General features: G+C 39.3%; 1 protein-coding gene across 9 annotated transcripts in view; it reads left to right on the plus strand.

Moving 5' to 3' along the window:
* The window catches only part of ROBO2 (roundabout guidance receptor 2), a 1,748,812-nt gene that overhangs the window by 1,559,129 nt on the left and 172,564 nt on the right, over positions 1 to 17,119 (plus strand). For all 9 annotated transcript variants that reach the window (XM_017954070.3, XM_017954059.3, XM_017954063.3 and 6 more), the window contains one exon: positions 14,464 to 14,621. In XM_017954070.3, the coding sequence (XP_017809559.2) occupies positions 14,464 to 14,621 (158 nt within the window). The remainder of the gene's footprint in view (positions 1 to 14,463; positions 14,622 to 17,119) is intronic.

Genomic DNA, 17,119 nt, shown 5'->3' on the forward strand with positions numbered 1-17,119 from the left:
TCTGTACTCTCTTCGCAACTCTTTGTGTTAAATCCAGCTGGGAAAGATAGTATGATTTGAAAACACTCTCCGTCAACATACTTTTTCTTTATGCATTGAGTTTAGACATTGGTAAACATACGTATTAACAAGTAATTAACACATTTACAGGGTTTTAAAGAAGTATAAAGTAGATGCAGGGAAGTCTTCCTCCCTTATTCTTTATATTCCAGTATTTTTTTTTCCTGCAAATGCATTTGTTATTATTAGTTTCCTGTGTGTTCTTTCAGAGATTGTTTTATGTGCATGCAAGCACATTCCAGCATATTTCTTTTCCTTTTCTAATTAATTAAAGCATCCAATGCATATTTCAAACCCAGCTCTGAAACTCGCTGCTCCAAAAAGACTTACTTAGGAAAACAGTTTCCTCCATTTTACCTCATGGAATTTTAAGTGTACTTGTCCCCAGTGATTCATACTTTTATTTTTCAGTTGGTGGTTTTTGAGTTAGGCATGGTAACTTTCCTAGATCTCTGTAGTACTGTGAGTGGAACATCCTTCACTGAACTGTCTTGTGCTCCTAAAGTGTGCCATGTGGAGACGGTAACAAAACATGGAGCACATACTTGAGTTTAAAAAGTGGACTATTGAAAAATAAAACTCCTCTGTGACCTCACAGAGGTAGTCTCAACAACTAGAGCTGGTTGAAAAGTGAAAAACAAATATCTAAGTTTGTTATCAATTTAACAGAGCAAAATTAAGCGTCCTATTAAAATCAACTTTTAAAAATGAACTAGGTAAAACTTACTGGGCAAAATGTATACTTTTTGATTGGGAAGAACCATGGATATTAGTACTGTATAACATAAAATAGTACCTCTAAATATGTTTGCTTTTAGAATTATATATAAATTCCTACTCCTTTAATACTTATTCATAGCGATGATCACTTTTAGCAATTGCAGAGTAATTGATTGACCCCTAAGACATTAAGGTCTGAAAAATTTTATATATGGGACAGGGTTATTAAAGATTATTATTATTGTTGTTGTTATTATTACTTTTCTTGAGACAGAGTCTCACTCTGTTGCCCAGGCTGGAGTGCAGTGGTGCAATCATGGTTCACTGCAGCCTTGACCACCTGGGCTCAAGCAATCTTCCCACCTCAGCCTCCAAAGTAGCTGTGACTACAGGCGCACACCACTACGTCTGGCTAATTTTTGTATTTTTGGTGGAGATGGGATTTCACCATGTTGCCCCAAATGGTCTTGAACTCCTGAGCTCGAACCCCCATCTCATGGCCTGTCAAAGTGCTGGGATTATAGGCGTGAGCCACCATGCCTGACCTCTTGAAGATCATTAACTATTGGACAGTCAAAGGAATTAAAAATTGACAGCCATGAAACTCATTTAAGATCAGATTCAAAAGTAAGATTCAAAGTCTTTCTTGTTTACTACACTACATCTAATTCCTAATGACAGTAACTCTTTTAGGAACGACTTCCTTTACTTTTCATTGTACTTTACAAAGATCACTTGTGTAGGCTTCATAACAAACCAAAGACAAAGGCTTTTTTAAAACCTTCATTTTACAGATGAAAAAAGCTGAAGCTAAAATGGCTGAAGGACCTGTAATAATTTAATAATAAAAGTGGATAATCATCTGGATAATAAAAGTAACAGAACGGAGACAACGCAGGCCGTGTGACTGGGCCCGTTATCTTTCCCACAGTGCTGTGCTGCCTTCCTGCCAAATAGTAGCAGCTCCATAAACACGTGTTAAATGGGAGTTCCAGGTCCCTAAGAGGAACTGGCATATGGTGGAGGAGATTTAGAGTGCGTTCCAGAAATAGAGAACAAACTGTGTTTAGGCCCTAAAAAAGAAAAGAGCATATTACGTTTCAGGACCTGAAGAAAGGCCTGAGGAAGTACGGGTTGAGGATTATGATTGAGGGGACAAAGAAGAGGCTGTAGAGATTATTTTAGAGAATAGACCACATCGAGTTACAGGGGGAAGAAGGGAACTATTCAGCCTGAATTTCCTGGAACCGTCCTGGAATAATTATTAATAGTACTTCCTTTGGATTTCAAAGGTGTTAGGTTGGAAGGTGAAAAAGAAAGTTATCCAATTCTTAGATTATGCTGAAGATTTTTTTAACATTTCAGAATGAATGAATGAATGCATTTCCTCCTTTACTACTTGGGATATTAGAAGGAAAATGAAAAGTCTTTTAGTCCATATTTCGTACCTGTCAGTTTTATCAACTGAGAGCAGCTTCAGTGATTGGTTCTCCAGTGATATATTGAAGCCATTTGTCATAAGGCCCTCGCCCTCTAAAGCAAAGGTCTTTCCTTTAAGTAAACATGGGGAAAATATGTCAAGGGCAGTATTAAACATGTGCATTAGAAATTACTCAATCTGTATATAACATTTGATTATTTACTAGCCAGTAATTTACTTCAAAAATTATCCCATTTGCCAACTTCAGATTTTGTTGTTGTTGTTGCTGACATTTTAGACAACTTGACCTACATTCACAATAGCCATAATTTGTTCATCAAGAGTACCAAGAAAACAAGATTCTAATTTTACTGTTTGTAGACAGTTTTTAGAGGGAGTAAGGTTAATATGGTGTGTGAAAAAAGCCAAAAAGAGGTTAAGGCAGTTTGTGAATTTTAGTAATATGGCATAATAAATTGCCTTGATTAGGTCAAAATAATGGAGGTTTAGTAGACTTTCTGGTAAATCTTATTTATCAAGTTTGGTATCATCCCAGGGAGAGAAACTAAAACCATCTCATGCAGCTAAGTAAGTAGTAACTACAATGTAGAGAGCTGCTTCCTCTCCACCCAGACAGGGAATGGCTATGATTGTTTTTTACCTCCAAGCATTCTGAGAGTGAAAGTGTAGTAAGTCCTCAGGCTAGGAGAAACAGGGTAGCTCAGGGAATACATACAGAGCTAGAGACTCAGAAGGCAGTACTATTTATTTTCTTATTGTTGAGCACATACTCTATGGATGGCCAAGGTGGCTCCAGTGTGTATCAGAGGAAAAGAAGGATTTCATTGAAAACTCTACTTAAGAAGGCTTCCTTCCAGTTTCACCTAAGATGTGAAAGTTTGATTAAAGCATCCATGAATTTTAAAATATTTAAATACTTTTGGGTAAAACACATATTATTAATTCTCTTCGTGAGAACTCAGTATTACTTATACCTTAAAAAGATACTCAGTATTTGTTGTTTGATATCAGTTTGTCTTTAGGAATATAAGAAATTGTGCTTTTCATAAGTAAACAAAGATCTTCAAGCACATTGTTCTCCAATCACTGTCAGTGGTGTAATATGAATTTTCTGAGATAATTTAAATTTGGTATTTGGGACATTTGCATTTATAAAAAGTACTTGGATATGCTCCTTGCTTCCTCTTCTGCTGAACTGTCAGAAGATGGCGATGCTTTTGAAGATTTATGGTAGATGGGTAATGAGATTGCTGAATGTTAACTACTGTATTCGGAATTCATTTAGTAGCAAAAGAAAAGAAGGTTACTGGGTTTGGGATAGAGTAGAGAAGTGATAGAGCTATTTTTAATCAGCGAATTTAAAAATCAATATGATACCTTCTGAATTAGGATACATTTCAAGCCTCTTGTCATGTAGCAATCAAGTAGAACATTTCCTGAAGAATATAGGATGCCAAATTGGATCTAATTCAGTAAAATTTGTGATGGTGTAATGCCCATATTTTGTGATGTGGACATATCAAATTTTAATATTGGAAGACTAAGACCAAAAAATCCACAAGCATGTGGAATATGTTTTTTAAATTTAAAATTCTAATATAATCTATGCAGTTAGGCTTTGGTTATGTACCAATGCAAAAGAGGAACATACACCGTGTACTCTCAAACTGCTCATTTTTAAGTTTATGGATTATGATGTGATCCACGTGAACCCCCTATCTAGGACCTCCAACGGTTGTGGTTACAAAATGTGTTGTTAAAATAGCTAAAACGATGGAAAGGGTGAAATTGGCAGAATCAAGTTGTGAGCCCATAGATATAATTATATTTCTACTCTATTCAGAGATGTGTTGAGTTTCAGGTAGAGGAGAAAAAAAGATAAAGCAACAGTAGTGTTGAAGTAACTGGCAAAGAAGGTTGACCTTGACCTTCTTTTCCTTTCAACCCTCATTTCATCAGCAGGGGTGAGATTACTTTGAGACCCTGCCAATAGGTAATAAATAACACATAAATTCCAGGACACCCTTGCACTGTAGGGTGCCCTAATGTGTAATAATCCTTAGACTATTGAGTTTATAACTCATGACATCTGGCAGTTACTTGGCATTGTAATTCATGTTGATCACGCACATCAGAATACACGACGGTAGAGAAATATCGGAGCAATAACACGTTGATACCAGGAGAGGCTAGAATGACAAAAGATGCTGCGGAAGCTGTGTACCTCTGTGAACTGTGCGCTGGAATGCTGTGAAAGCTAATATCTTCAGATAAGGACTGACAAGGTGGGAGGAGAGCAGCGATCTGTTGGGATCCAGAATAATGCAGCACATTAATAGGTACTTGATAACACTCTTTATTTCCTTTATTCAAATGGACAACTATAGCTATAAGTCAGTAATGAATCTTGAAATTTGGATTTAAATACATACTTAGATATATTTTAAGTGTACGTGTAAACAAATGTATTGAATTCAAGTTTTGTATAAATATATATGAATGAGATTTAATACTTTAGTTTTTGTTTTCTTTGGTCTAATGGTAAGGTAAGGGCTAAATGAGGAGGGGATGCAGAGAGTTGGAGAAAAATGAGAAGCAGCAGGAAAACAAGGTAGGCGTTCTACAGAGCACCCGTAACGCGCTGACCCGGTGCCTAGCAGCCTACGTACTCTGTCTGAAGACATGAGCTAGGCCCATGGGACCTGAACCAGACGGAAAAGCTTGATGCAGACAGATGGTTATTTGTAATCATCCTGTAAATGTAAATTCTTTAAAGCTGGTGGGCTTGCTGGCTCTATCATCTCTCTGTCTCTCTATCTCTCTATCTCGCTATCTATCCCCAAACCCAGATCTAAGAAAAGTAGGAGGCCGTATTATAAGCTTGAAACAATCTGGTGTTTCCCCTTGTTATCATCTTAAAAAACACTAATTAAAAACAATAAGCTAGGCTGTGTAGTTCTTCATTTTGAATTGACTGTATTATATCTTCTTATGCCCAAAGTTACAAGCATTGCTTTGAACAAGCCAAGACAGTTGTGTCCGAACAGGGCAGTGCTGAAAGGCAGTTGCTCGTGCAGCAGAGCAGAGCGTTTTGGGAGCATGGTGAGGTGGCTTTTGTTCTGCAGCTGAGGAAGGCGTTGCCTTGCACATGTTTAGGTTAGTACTAGCATTGCTAGAAACCATCCTCCTCACATGCTGTGTTTGGACACAATCTCTAACTTGATCTGGTGTCTTTGAGCTTTCTGTGATTTTGGAGGCAGCAATGCCATGTGAATGATTCTGTGGGCGATGGCTCTTTAAGGGAGAAAAAAGAGGAACTGATTAAACATTAATTAGCTTCAATCCACAGCTTCCTCATAAGCTAATGGGTAGGCTCTGCAGATCCCTGTCAAATATCACATGCTAGGCTTTGCCAAAAATAGGACTTCCAAGTGTTGAAGGCATGCCAACTGCTGGCTTTTTAACTGCAAACCAAAGGAAATGATTGCCAGAGACAGGCCTGGAGTCTGCCGTGGTCAGATGTCACCAGTTTGCAGTGCCACATGTGATCCAAGAGTTTATGAATGATCTCAACACTTGGTCCCCAAGGAGAACATATGCATTACAGAGGTTATGGATACAAATTACAGAGAGCGCAATGTTTCCATGCAATTTCTAAGAATCCTTCAGCAAGTTCTAAACATTAATGGAAAACATTAAGGAAGACTTGGCACTCTTCGCAGGACTTCAGATTATCTTGTGGGTGAGGACAGAACACGGCTAAAAAAAGGATTCAAGAATAAAGACTTGGCTAAGAAACTCGAGGCTGGCCATTCCTCCTGGGTGAATTATGCGTGTGTTTGTGTGTTTTATTCCCCGCAGAATACTAGACTTCGCAAAATGCTGTGACTTGAAAATGAACAAGTCACAGGGCATTCTTGTTTATTCAACATGTTCCAGTTCATACCGCCGGTTTCTCTGGATCGTTTGCTCAGTGAATGTGCCCGTACACAGCCTCTCGCTGGAGGTGGGGTGAGAGCTTCTCGTGTTGGTGTTGTCAGCGTGCTACAGGGTGCCAGAGTGTCAGCCTGCACAGCGGCCCCCGGATGTCTCCCCACTGAGTTCTTTCTCTCCCATTCCCCTTCTGTGCAGAAGAAACCACTTAGGACTTATGCCCACAGGTTCAGATGTTATTGTCTATTTAACTGGTGCCTAGCCCATCCTGACCGCATTTTGTTCAATGGTACCAAATGTAATAGAGTAGTCCCTTGTGAATGACAATCTGTATTCAGTTGTTTCGTCATCAAAACTTCGGAAAAATACAAGATTATTATGCCGTGTCAGTGGGGAGCTTCTGGTTGAAAAGGGAAACTTACACTGGCTTAAATATAAAAGGAAGCATATCTAGAAAGTCCAGAGCTAGCACGGTTTTCAGAATTAGTTTGTCCAGCCATGTCCTTAAAAACCCAGATTGCTTTTGCACTCGGTTCATAGTTCCAGTTTCATCCTGAGGCTCGAGCTCCCCTTGGGTTCAAAGTGTGGCTGCCACCTACAGTCTCGTAGTCCAGGAAGAGACAGGGCGCTTTCTTCACGTGCCGAGTGGAAGTTCCGAGCTGCTTGCTGGCTGGCGTTACATCCAGGCATTCCCTGTGGTAACTGGTGGTGGTGGTGGTGGCCGTGGTGTTGGTAGGGCTGGGGGAATAATCCGTGCTAGTTTTATGAGTGGCCATCACTTTTTTTTCCTCTTAATCCATTGTAATAATTTACTATGATACACTGTAATTTGCGCTACCGGTTTTTCTGGCTGACATAAGTCTGTTTTATTCTTTGAGTCGCTGATTTCTGACCTTCTTGAACTGTCTGGCTTTCATTTTACAGATACATGAGCATGTAGGTAGGCAAGCCAAGGATTCTATTTCTCAATTCCAAACACTCAAACTGTTCTTCATAGATGACATTTTAAAATCAAATTAAAACCTTGTGGTCTATTTTATGTAATAAAAAAAGGCTGCAATACACATCTCAAAGAAGAGCACATCAATTCAATCAACCAATCAACAATATTTGGTTAACTTTTCTGATACCCTTCAACTTGAGAGCTCTTTGGAGGGTTACCCAGTCCAGTTAAGTAGATAAGGAAAGACTTCAGGTGAGTGAGTCCAAAGCTGATGCGGAATGAAGAGTATGTACTCCAGAAAGGCACAGGCGAAAGTAAGAGAACAAAGGGACAGCTAGGAGTGACTTTCAGGCAGAAAGCCCATCATATGCCAACGTCCAATGATAATTAGGTGTTCCTTCATATCCCTAGGGCGTGGAGGTTACAGAACTGTCCCTGATGAGCCTGGAGACATATGCAGGGACCTGATTCCAAACAACATTTGAAATCATATTAAGGAGAGAATTGTATCTTGAGAGCCATTAAAAAGTGTTAAAAAGGGAATTGACATGATCACATTTGCATTTTAGCTAACTCATAATAGCTACAATGGAAAGTTTAAAGGAAGAATCAGAGAAAAAGGTCAAATAGGATATTCTTACAGCAATTCATGGAATAGATAAGGACATTCCGAACTAGGGCAGTGGAGAGAGGATAAATAGACCCAGATGATATTGCAAATCAGTGCAGCATAATGACTGTGTAAATTCTAGTGTCAGACACACTGGGTTCAAACCCCGTACTTACCTAACACAATAGATGAGTCTCCAATGACCTATTCTATATCCATAACACAGTCATTGGCACATAGTATGTACTCACTAAATTTTGGCTATTATCATAGAACAAGTTATTTTAAAAATAGATTAAAAGCGTCATTATATGTGCCTGTTAATTTTTAAAAGCAAATTTAAAAAATTCTTACTGAAAATCGGCACATAATTATATATATTATATGTACGGATAAGTAAAGGCTCCTGAGTATCCTTCTATGTATCAAAATTTACTGAAGCTGTATTCACAAACTAAAATGTATGTCCTATAAGGAACTGCTTGAGACTAGAGGTCAGTCTTCTACTGAGAAGTCCGGATGTCATTATGCCACGTAGCTCCAGCAGTTCCGACACATACACAGAGACAAAACCTGCCTGCAAGAAACCCTTGTGTTCAGTGTTGTTTGGGTTGCCTGTGGTTTTCAACTGCTGTTGGCCATACCTTTCATTACAATTTTTTCTTAGATTATCTTTCGCACAATATTTAGTTGGTTGTAGATAGTATTCTTTAGTCAGTGATGTGTGCCAATTCTTTTATCAGTAACATTTTAGGCTTTACCCTTCTAATAACTTCTTTGGGGTCATGTGCACATTGTGGTTTAGAAATATATCTTTCAGAAGTCCATTAATTATACAATCTCACCTCATTGTCATTACTAATTTGTTTTAATAAACTAAGATGGAAATGACTATGTAGTGATTTGCCTAGACCGAGGTTAAAAAAAAATTCTAAGAACTATTGATTTAAGACAAAACAGACAGGGTTTGGGATGGGAAAGAATATGGGATTATAAGGAACCAGGAGTCAAAGATATAAGCTCTAAAATCATAGCTGGACATAAAACTTTTTAAAGGCACTCTGTTAGTTACCTGTTGCTCCGTAACAAATTGCTACAAAATTCAGTGGTGACTTGAGTCCTCAAGGGTGTTTGGACTGAGGGCCTTGGTTTCTTGCCAGGCGTTGGTGACTTCATATCCTTGCCAAACAGGCCTCTCCATTCTGCAACATGGCACCCTGCATGATCAGAGGAAGTATGTGAAAGAGAGTAAGAGAGGAATTCAGACTTTCCCTCTAAAGATTCAATAACTTAGTCTGCTGAAATACACTGACAGTAGACATATTAACACGAGAAAAAGGCTACATATTTACTACGCACACGTGTGCATAGAAGCCACACAAAATATGAGACTGAAAGAAAGGTCAAATACTTGAAGCTTAATTATTCTCTTCACAGAGGAGAAAGAAGTGGGAGATACAGGCAATTTTAGAAGAATAAGTGATTTTTTGAGGAAATGAATGGGTCTGAAGAACAAAGGGTGGCCTGGGACAAAGTTTCCCTGGGCTCTGGGTGCAGTGTCGACTCTGGTCTTTCCTCCTGCAGTATGCACCAGTTTCCCCTGGTTAATGAGATATCTGAGAAAGGAATTCAAATAATTGAATATCTTCTGGACGACAGGATCTTTAGGTAGACAGGGGATCGTTAGAGAAAGCCCTTTCTTCTATTAGCTATTCAGTGGGTGCTCTTAGTTTAAAGTCTAAAGTGGCATATTTTGGGGTGTCATTTTCTAAGCCCCAATGAGAGACAGACAGAGAGAGAGAGAGAGAGAGAGCGCTAAAACATGCAAGTCGCAATCGTTTATAACCTGATCTTGGAAGTGGCATCCTATCACTTTGTAACATTCTGTTCATCAAAGGTAAATCACTAGGTCTAGTTCATGTCAAGGGGAGGGGATATACAAAGGGAATAAATAACAGAAGGGAGTGACCATTGGAGAATAGAGCAAGGGCCTACCACAGGCACTTGTCATTCATGACATTCTTGTTAATATATTTGTTAACCGATTCATAGGAGAGTGTTGAGCACATTACAACATTCAATACATACCTGCAGAATTTTAATTTGTCAGAAATCTCTATGTCACAGATGTGAACTATATTGTATCAAGTCCTCTAGTAATTTAGAATGTTCCAATTTTCCAAAATAATTTCCTAAGTCAACCGGCCTCCCAATGTAAAAAACAGGCAAATATAATTCAGGTTATATTATGATTAGCTAAGTGAACTATTTATATGTGTTTTCCAGCTCACATATGGAAATGAATATTTGGGTTCTGGCCATTTACCTATTCCCCCACCCCACTCCACAGAGATTTGAACCCTGTATTCTATCTTAGATCTGCAAGCAAGTTCTGTATTAAAATGTACCTACTGTGTCCTTTTTCTTTTTAAATGAAATTTTAAGAATTGTATTTTTATTTGACAAGCAATCGTATGTCTTATGTATTTACTGGGTACAATGTACACCTGTTAGAAAAGCTATTGTCTGAAAGATGAAAGATAAATGTCCGTAAGGGTGTTGAGAAAAGCAGACCCTTGTATAGTTTGTTGGGGCTCAGAAACTGATACCCTGAAATATGTCACTAAAGCAGTGTCTGGGGTTCGAATATCTGAGGTTCGTTGCCTCATGCCAAGGAAATCAAGGACAGGGACACACAGGGAGTGAGTTTAAGAACAGAAGTTTAACAGGCAAAGGACAAACGCTCCCTTGTGCAGAGGGAGGGTTCCGAGCACACCTCCCAGTTGGCGACCAGAGGCGGCTGGTTTTACAGATGAGCTTGAGGACACGATGTCTGATTCCCACAGGGTTTGAAGGATAAGGTGGGACAGGTGTGTCATTTACATAGCGTGTGAAGAAGTTGGCCACCCCACCGTAACCTTTATTATGCGGGTGAGTTCTCTACCTGGCTGGCAGCATGTTGCCTGCTCCTTTACTGCACCTGTGGTGACAAAAAAAAAAAAAAAAAAAAAAAAAAAAAAAGCGGAAGGCGGAGCCTCGGTGTTAAACAGACTTGGCTTCCAGGTATCCCTTTGTGTTGGCGCAGCTGCCAGCATTCACCGTGCAAGCTTCTGGCTTGCTTCTCTATGTCTGCAGCTCGGTTTTACAGGCTGCCCTTTGTTAGAAATTATTTGGGGCTGTTTTTTGTTGAAAGGGAGGCCTCGCTGAGGACTGGTTTGCCCTCACTATCTGCCTACGTAATTTCTAGCTCCTATAGCAGCACTTGGACATGCTGAACTGAAGAGGAAGCCTCAAGATCTCTCTGACCTTCCTCCTCCAAACCCCCGTCTCTCAGTCCTCTGTGTCTCAAAGCACAGGATGAAGCTGTTCTCCAGAGTTTCTTACCTGCCTAAAGTCCGCACCTACCAGAGAAGAAAACCACTGCCTCTGGCCCTTCCCTGAATGCTCATGAGCTCAAACGATATTGCAGGAAGGAAGACTGAAGTCGGACAGCAAACCTGGGCAAACTTTCCTCAAAACCAAGGTCCCTTTGTGAGCTGAAAAGACTTTGTCCCAGGCTGTTGTATGTTCTTTAAGCTTATTGAATCCGCCTAAAAAGTATCTATACTTCCTCATCTCTCTTTCCCCTAAGAAACAGAGTATATAACATTGGTGTACCGTAGCGATACTAGACAATTACTCTGTGATTCTCCTCAGGGCACGCTAATACATTATATACCTTTTCTCCAACTAATCTGCTTTTTGTGAGTTGATTTTTCAGTGAAGCATCAGAGGGCAAAGGGGAGGCTTTTCCTTGGCCCCTACGACTTGCTATAAATGTAAATTAACGCAGCCATTATGGAAACAGCATATCGTTTTTCTTTGAAACGTAACGTACTGCTACCCTCTCTTCGGATTTCTTTCTCTTCATCATATGTAAAGACTTTATGGAGAATTAGGGTAACACACACAGCGGTATGTGCTCTTCTTTTGACATACTTGTCAAGCCACACTTGACAATATAGTTTTCAGTTCTTTCTAGGGTAGAGGATTTAGGGGGAATACACACACACACACACGCACACACACATTTACAATTTGAAATTGCTTTGCTATTTTCTACATTTACAAGACCATTTCAGTTCTCTTCATCCAACACATGGGAATACTTCACCGTGGCTAACACTTTCTTGTCTTTATCGGCTCAGATAAAGAGCACAGGGCAAAACCCAAGGCAGAAATTAATAATTAGCACAAAAATGGGAAGCGAGAGATGTTATTTTACTTTTGTTACATTTATGAATGTACATACAGACCCCAGAAACACATAAACAAATATCAGAATATACATATCTTCCTTCAAAATTTGAGAAGAGTAAAAATGATTTTACTCCTTTTTCTAAAAATAAGTTCTAGGCTTGCTGTGCTGGAACCTGCTGAAAAGCATGTTGTTCACCTGAAAGAGAGAGAAGAAACAATATCCTGAAGACTTAGGGTAAAATAAATGATATCACCAAACACAAACGGATATACTGAGTGCTATACAAACCCCAAAGAGCATATTACAAGTTGAAGAGGGTACGGTATCAATTATATCATTATCTCACCCTACTCTCTGGCTGAATAGTCTGAAAGCCTAAAATTACAGTTGATGTTAGATTTCTTGGCTTCATTTGCAAATTGGAGTCATTTTCCCCCTTTTTGTTGAATGCCATAAACACATGTTTTATTGTTAAAGAGTAGCAGTCCTTTTAGTTTGTTATGATGTTTTTCTTCTTTTTCCATGTCAAAGGGCCTTTTAAAAAAAATGGATTGTAGCAAATTGGTGTAACATTGTATTTCTGAATGATTTGCAATGGTCTTAAATACCATTTGTGCTTAGGCTTTTTGGCATACCATTTTTTAGGAGACCAGATCTGGAGAAGGCCCTTCAACTGGCCAGATGTGCCATTTTGGAACAGATCGAGGGCCTGCCAAAACACCATTTGTTGCCAGTACCGGATATTGTAGGGGTGCTCATCACCCTGTTACCATATTTTTGCACTTCTTAACGTTGCATAAATAGGCAGCTGTTCTGTATCTAGAATATAAATGAGTCACCAGCTTGCTCTCCCTGGAGGATTTACCTGCAAGAGGGAACCACAGTGTTAACCCCTTCTCATCAGTTGCATGAATGTCACATTTAAATGCACGCTTTCCTCAGCCCATTCAGAAGCAAATCCTTATGCATACAAATCACACCTTTCTTGCCAGTTAGACAAGGGGGCCAAAAATATGCAGTTCACAGTGCTAAAATGGAACACATTTCTTTAGCAGTGAAAGCAGTAAATTAATCAGCTTATAAACTGAGAGTGAACAATTTGTGCTGAATTATTTCTTACTGCTCCTTCAATAAGAGACAGGTTCTCTAATCTCATAAAGGGCCATGACTTCATTAAGATGGAAAACCGTGTTAAAGGATGTGTTGCAAGAGACGAGAAAAGAAAAACCCTGGAAGTCACTGAGTTGTCTCTCTGGAGCTCTTTTAAGGACAGGGAGTTTTATTTATTTGGAGAATGACAATTAACCTACAGACTTGGCACAACAAAGAAGCAGAGTGCTGAAGTGGGTCTCATTATAGGACACGGAGGGCAGTTGGTTTGACCTCATCCCCACTCACAGCACGTGATTTACATACCAGGCTACCACAAGCTGCCTAATGTTGATTTCAAACAGCTCGATGTGTGCGTGTGTCTGTGTGTGTGTGTGCATGCGTGTGTGTGTAGGTTCATTTTACCTCGAGGTACTTTGGAACCAAACTTGTCAGTGTTGGATGTCCAAGCACAGAAACAGTGAAGCCGGTCAGGAAAAGCAGAGGCAGTTGTAGTATGTGGTACATTTGCTGATCTCAACTACTTTTTTGAATGTTTACCCTAAAATTGACGTAGCTCTGATTTACCACATAAACGCAGTCCTCTAGGGCTGAGCCATCTCTCCAGGCTTTTCATCTTGTCAGGAGCAGAGAAGCACAAGTAGATAGATAGGTGACATTTGGAGAGGCAGGCATGCCAGATTTTCGGTGGTTACAGCGGAGGCCCAACCTGCTGTTCTCCTTAATGAAAGGAAGGAAATTTCAGACAGGCAAAACTGCTATAAGGGATATCTCTGCCCTGAATGTCACGCTGCCCAGATGTCACTCGGCAGGTGGAGTTGCAGAGAGAATGAAAATGTAGCCCTGCGTACGTGGGTGCTAGTGCGCTGCAAGGGTGAACTATGAGTCTGTCTTCTGAAGTGTAATGAAAACAGTGTGGATCTTGTCTATGTTCATGTCATGAGAAAGGACTTCCTCAAAGAATTCTCACCCCACTTTCCCTCACAGACCATTAGGCTTGCAGGCTCACAAACCACGTGCGTATATATATATATATACACACACACACACACACACACATATGAGTTTCTGTGTAGAAAATAGAATCATACTAATGAAGCGTTCTGCACCTTGCTTTTTTAATCAATCACACAACTGTACATGAATATTTCTCATTTTTTGACTTATTTCATTTTTAAAATTGAATTTTTGACCAAAGGTGCACGATCATTTAGTCAGCCATTCTCCTGTTGATGATCATTTATGTTGGCTCTAGAATATTTTAAGGTGGATGTAGCTATGTTCTCAGTAAAAATCCAGGCGATTTTTACTAGAACAAGGTAAACAAGACTTGAAGTGACCTTGTACAACCGAAAGCTTTAGTTACCGTCGCTGAGTTTTCTTTTCCTGTAATTATTTTTCCTCAGTGTTACGAGATGACTTCCGACAAAACCCCACAGATGTTGTAGTGGCAGCTGGAGAGCCTGCAATCCTGGAGTGCCAGCCTCCCCGGGGACACCCAGAACCCACCATCTACTGGAAAAAAGACAAAGTTCGAATTGATGACAAGGAAGAAAGAATAAGCGTGAGTTAAATTAAAATCATGGCCCAGAGAGATTGAATTTTCAGTCTCAAAATACAAAATAGATGTATTTTATCCTTTAACTTATTATTAATATAATTGTTTTTGAATGTTAATTACAATTTATACTGCCTTGAAAAGATTTAAAAACATGTGGATGAGACTATAACAGACAAAAATTATGTAAATCCAGAGTATATGAAATATTAATTGCACCAATCTGAATTGTATCTTTACCCTGCAATATTTGGCTTTTTTTTTTTTTTTTTTTTTTTTTTGAAACGGAGTCTTGCTCTGTCGCCCAGGCCAGAGTGCAGTGGTGCGATCTCCCTCACCCCAACCTCCGCCTCCTGGTTTCAAGTGATTCTCTTGCCTCAGCTTCCCAAGTAGCTGGGACTACAGGCGGGCACCTCCACGCCCAGCTAATTTTTGTGATTTTTGTATAGACAGGGTTTCACCATGTTGGCCTGGATGGTCTCCATCTCATGACCTCATGATCCACCCACCTCAGCCTCCCAATGTGCAGGGATTACAGGTGTGAGCCACTGTGCCCAGCGGATGTTATAGCTCTTTTATAAAAACTCCAGAAGCTTCTGTTAGCCATGCAGTACATGAGTGTTAAACTATAAATGATAGCCATAAGCCACATTAACTACATCTAATTTTGCACCATTTTCAAAAATTATAAGTGAAAATAATTTAAGGTGATGAATATCTCAAATGCTGTTTCCAGTTTTTCCAATTAAATAATATTTATAACAGTAAAATTTTATACATGAATTGATTTAAAAGCAGATTGAATAGATATGAAATAAAATTGAAATCAAAATAGCTGACTGATTCTGCATGTTAGCTCATGCGGAAAAATAACTGTTTTCAAAGGAAATTTATAATCAGATTCATCAGTTGATTAATATTCAAAATGAAACACACAGAAACAGGGGAATGGCATGTCATCATTTTATTTCTTCAGAGGATCCATGCAATATTCATATGTGAAGTTTTTAAGTGAGAACCAACCCACAGAAATAGTATATAATTGCTTAACTTTCTGATATTATTCAGTAGTAAAATTTTTATATTCAGTACAACTGAGAGTGAATATATTTAATTTAAGATAATTTCTCATTTGGCTGAATAAATGTGCCATTTTAATAAAAAATCTATAAAGTATTGATATATTAATATATATATAGTCTTTATATATATGTATATATGTATATATAATTTTTGTGTGTGTGTGAGATGGAGTCTCGCTCTGTTGCCCAGGCTGGAGTGTAGTGGTGCGATCCCGGCTCACTGCAAGCTCTGCCTCCCGGGTTCATGCCATTCTCCTGCCTCAGCCTCCCAAGTAGCTGGGACTACAGGTGCCGCCACCACGCCCGGCTAATTTTTTGTATTTTTTAGTAGAGATGGGGTTTCACCATATTAACGAGGATGGTCTCAATCTCCTGACCTCATGATCTGCCCACCTTGGCCTCCCAGAGTGCTGGGATTACAGGCGTGAGCCACCGCACCCGGCCAATGTACACAGTGTGATTACAACATAAAACAGAACCAGATAGGCTGTAGAACAGATAACAATGTATATTCATGTGTTTCTGGTATAGAGGAAAAGAGAATTTTTCCCTTCACCCTTCAAAGATTTAAGTCTTTTAGTCCGCTGAAATAAACTGGCAATAGACAGTTTAATGGAAGGAGAAGCATAGAAAAATATTTATATGTAAGTGCAAGGGAATCATACAAAGTATAAAACTCAAAGAAGGGATAGATGGTTGATGCTTAATTACCCTCTTCATAGGATGAGGGAAGTGGGGATAGTAGGCAATTTCAGAGGAAGATTAAATGATCTTCATAGAAGATGAATGGGCCCAACAAATAGACAATAGCCTGAGACAAAGTTCCTCTGACCTCTGGAAGAGGTGGTAACAAGTTCTGGGAAGGTGAGGGGCAGAACTGCACTGCAAACAAAGGTTTTCTTATTACGTAGATAAAGTCTCTCAGATGACAACCCCAAGAAGAATAGTTGAACAGTCTGTCCAGTAGGCATGGTAATGACCTTTAGTTTCTTCTTTGGTAATTAATCTTTACAGGTTAATGAGATTTCAGACAGGGGATTTAGGGCAATTGTGTTTCTTTTGGAAGACCTTTTCTCAGTCAGATAAGGGAACTTTAGCAAGCTCCCCTCTCTGTTCTTGGGGCAAAGGAGGGGACAGAAACAAAGGAATGTCAGAGAGACATTGATGTTAAGGAAGTTTCTGAGGACTTACGATTTCCTTTAATTCAAAGTGCTCAGAAAGCCAAAGCACCACATTTTGGGGTATCATTTTCTGAGACCCAACACGAGTCTGACTGTTAACACTGTGAGATTGACATTACCAAAGAGAGTTTTGTTCTCAGTGGGCTTGCTTAGGTACCAAGTTTATGAAAATGTGCTCCCAATGATGGAGTAAAATCAGCCAATGTTTAAGGATTGGTAGTTTATATTTATAGCATTTAGC

This window comes from Papio anubis, chromosome 2 (assembly GCF_008728515.1).
Source record: "Papio anubis isolate 15944 chromosome 2, Panubis1.0, whole genome shotgun sequence".
Classification (NCBI taxonomy): Eukaryota; Metazoa; Chordata; class Mammalia; order Primates; family Cercopithecidae; genus Papio; species Papio anubis.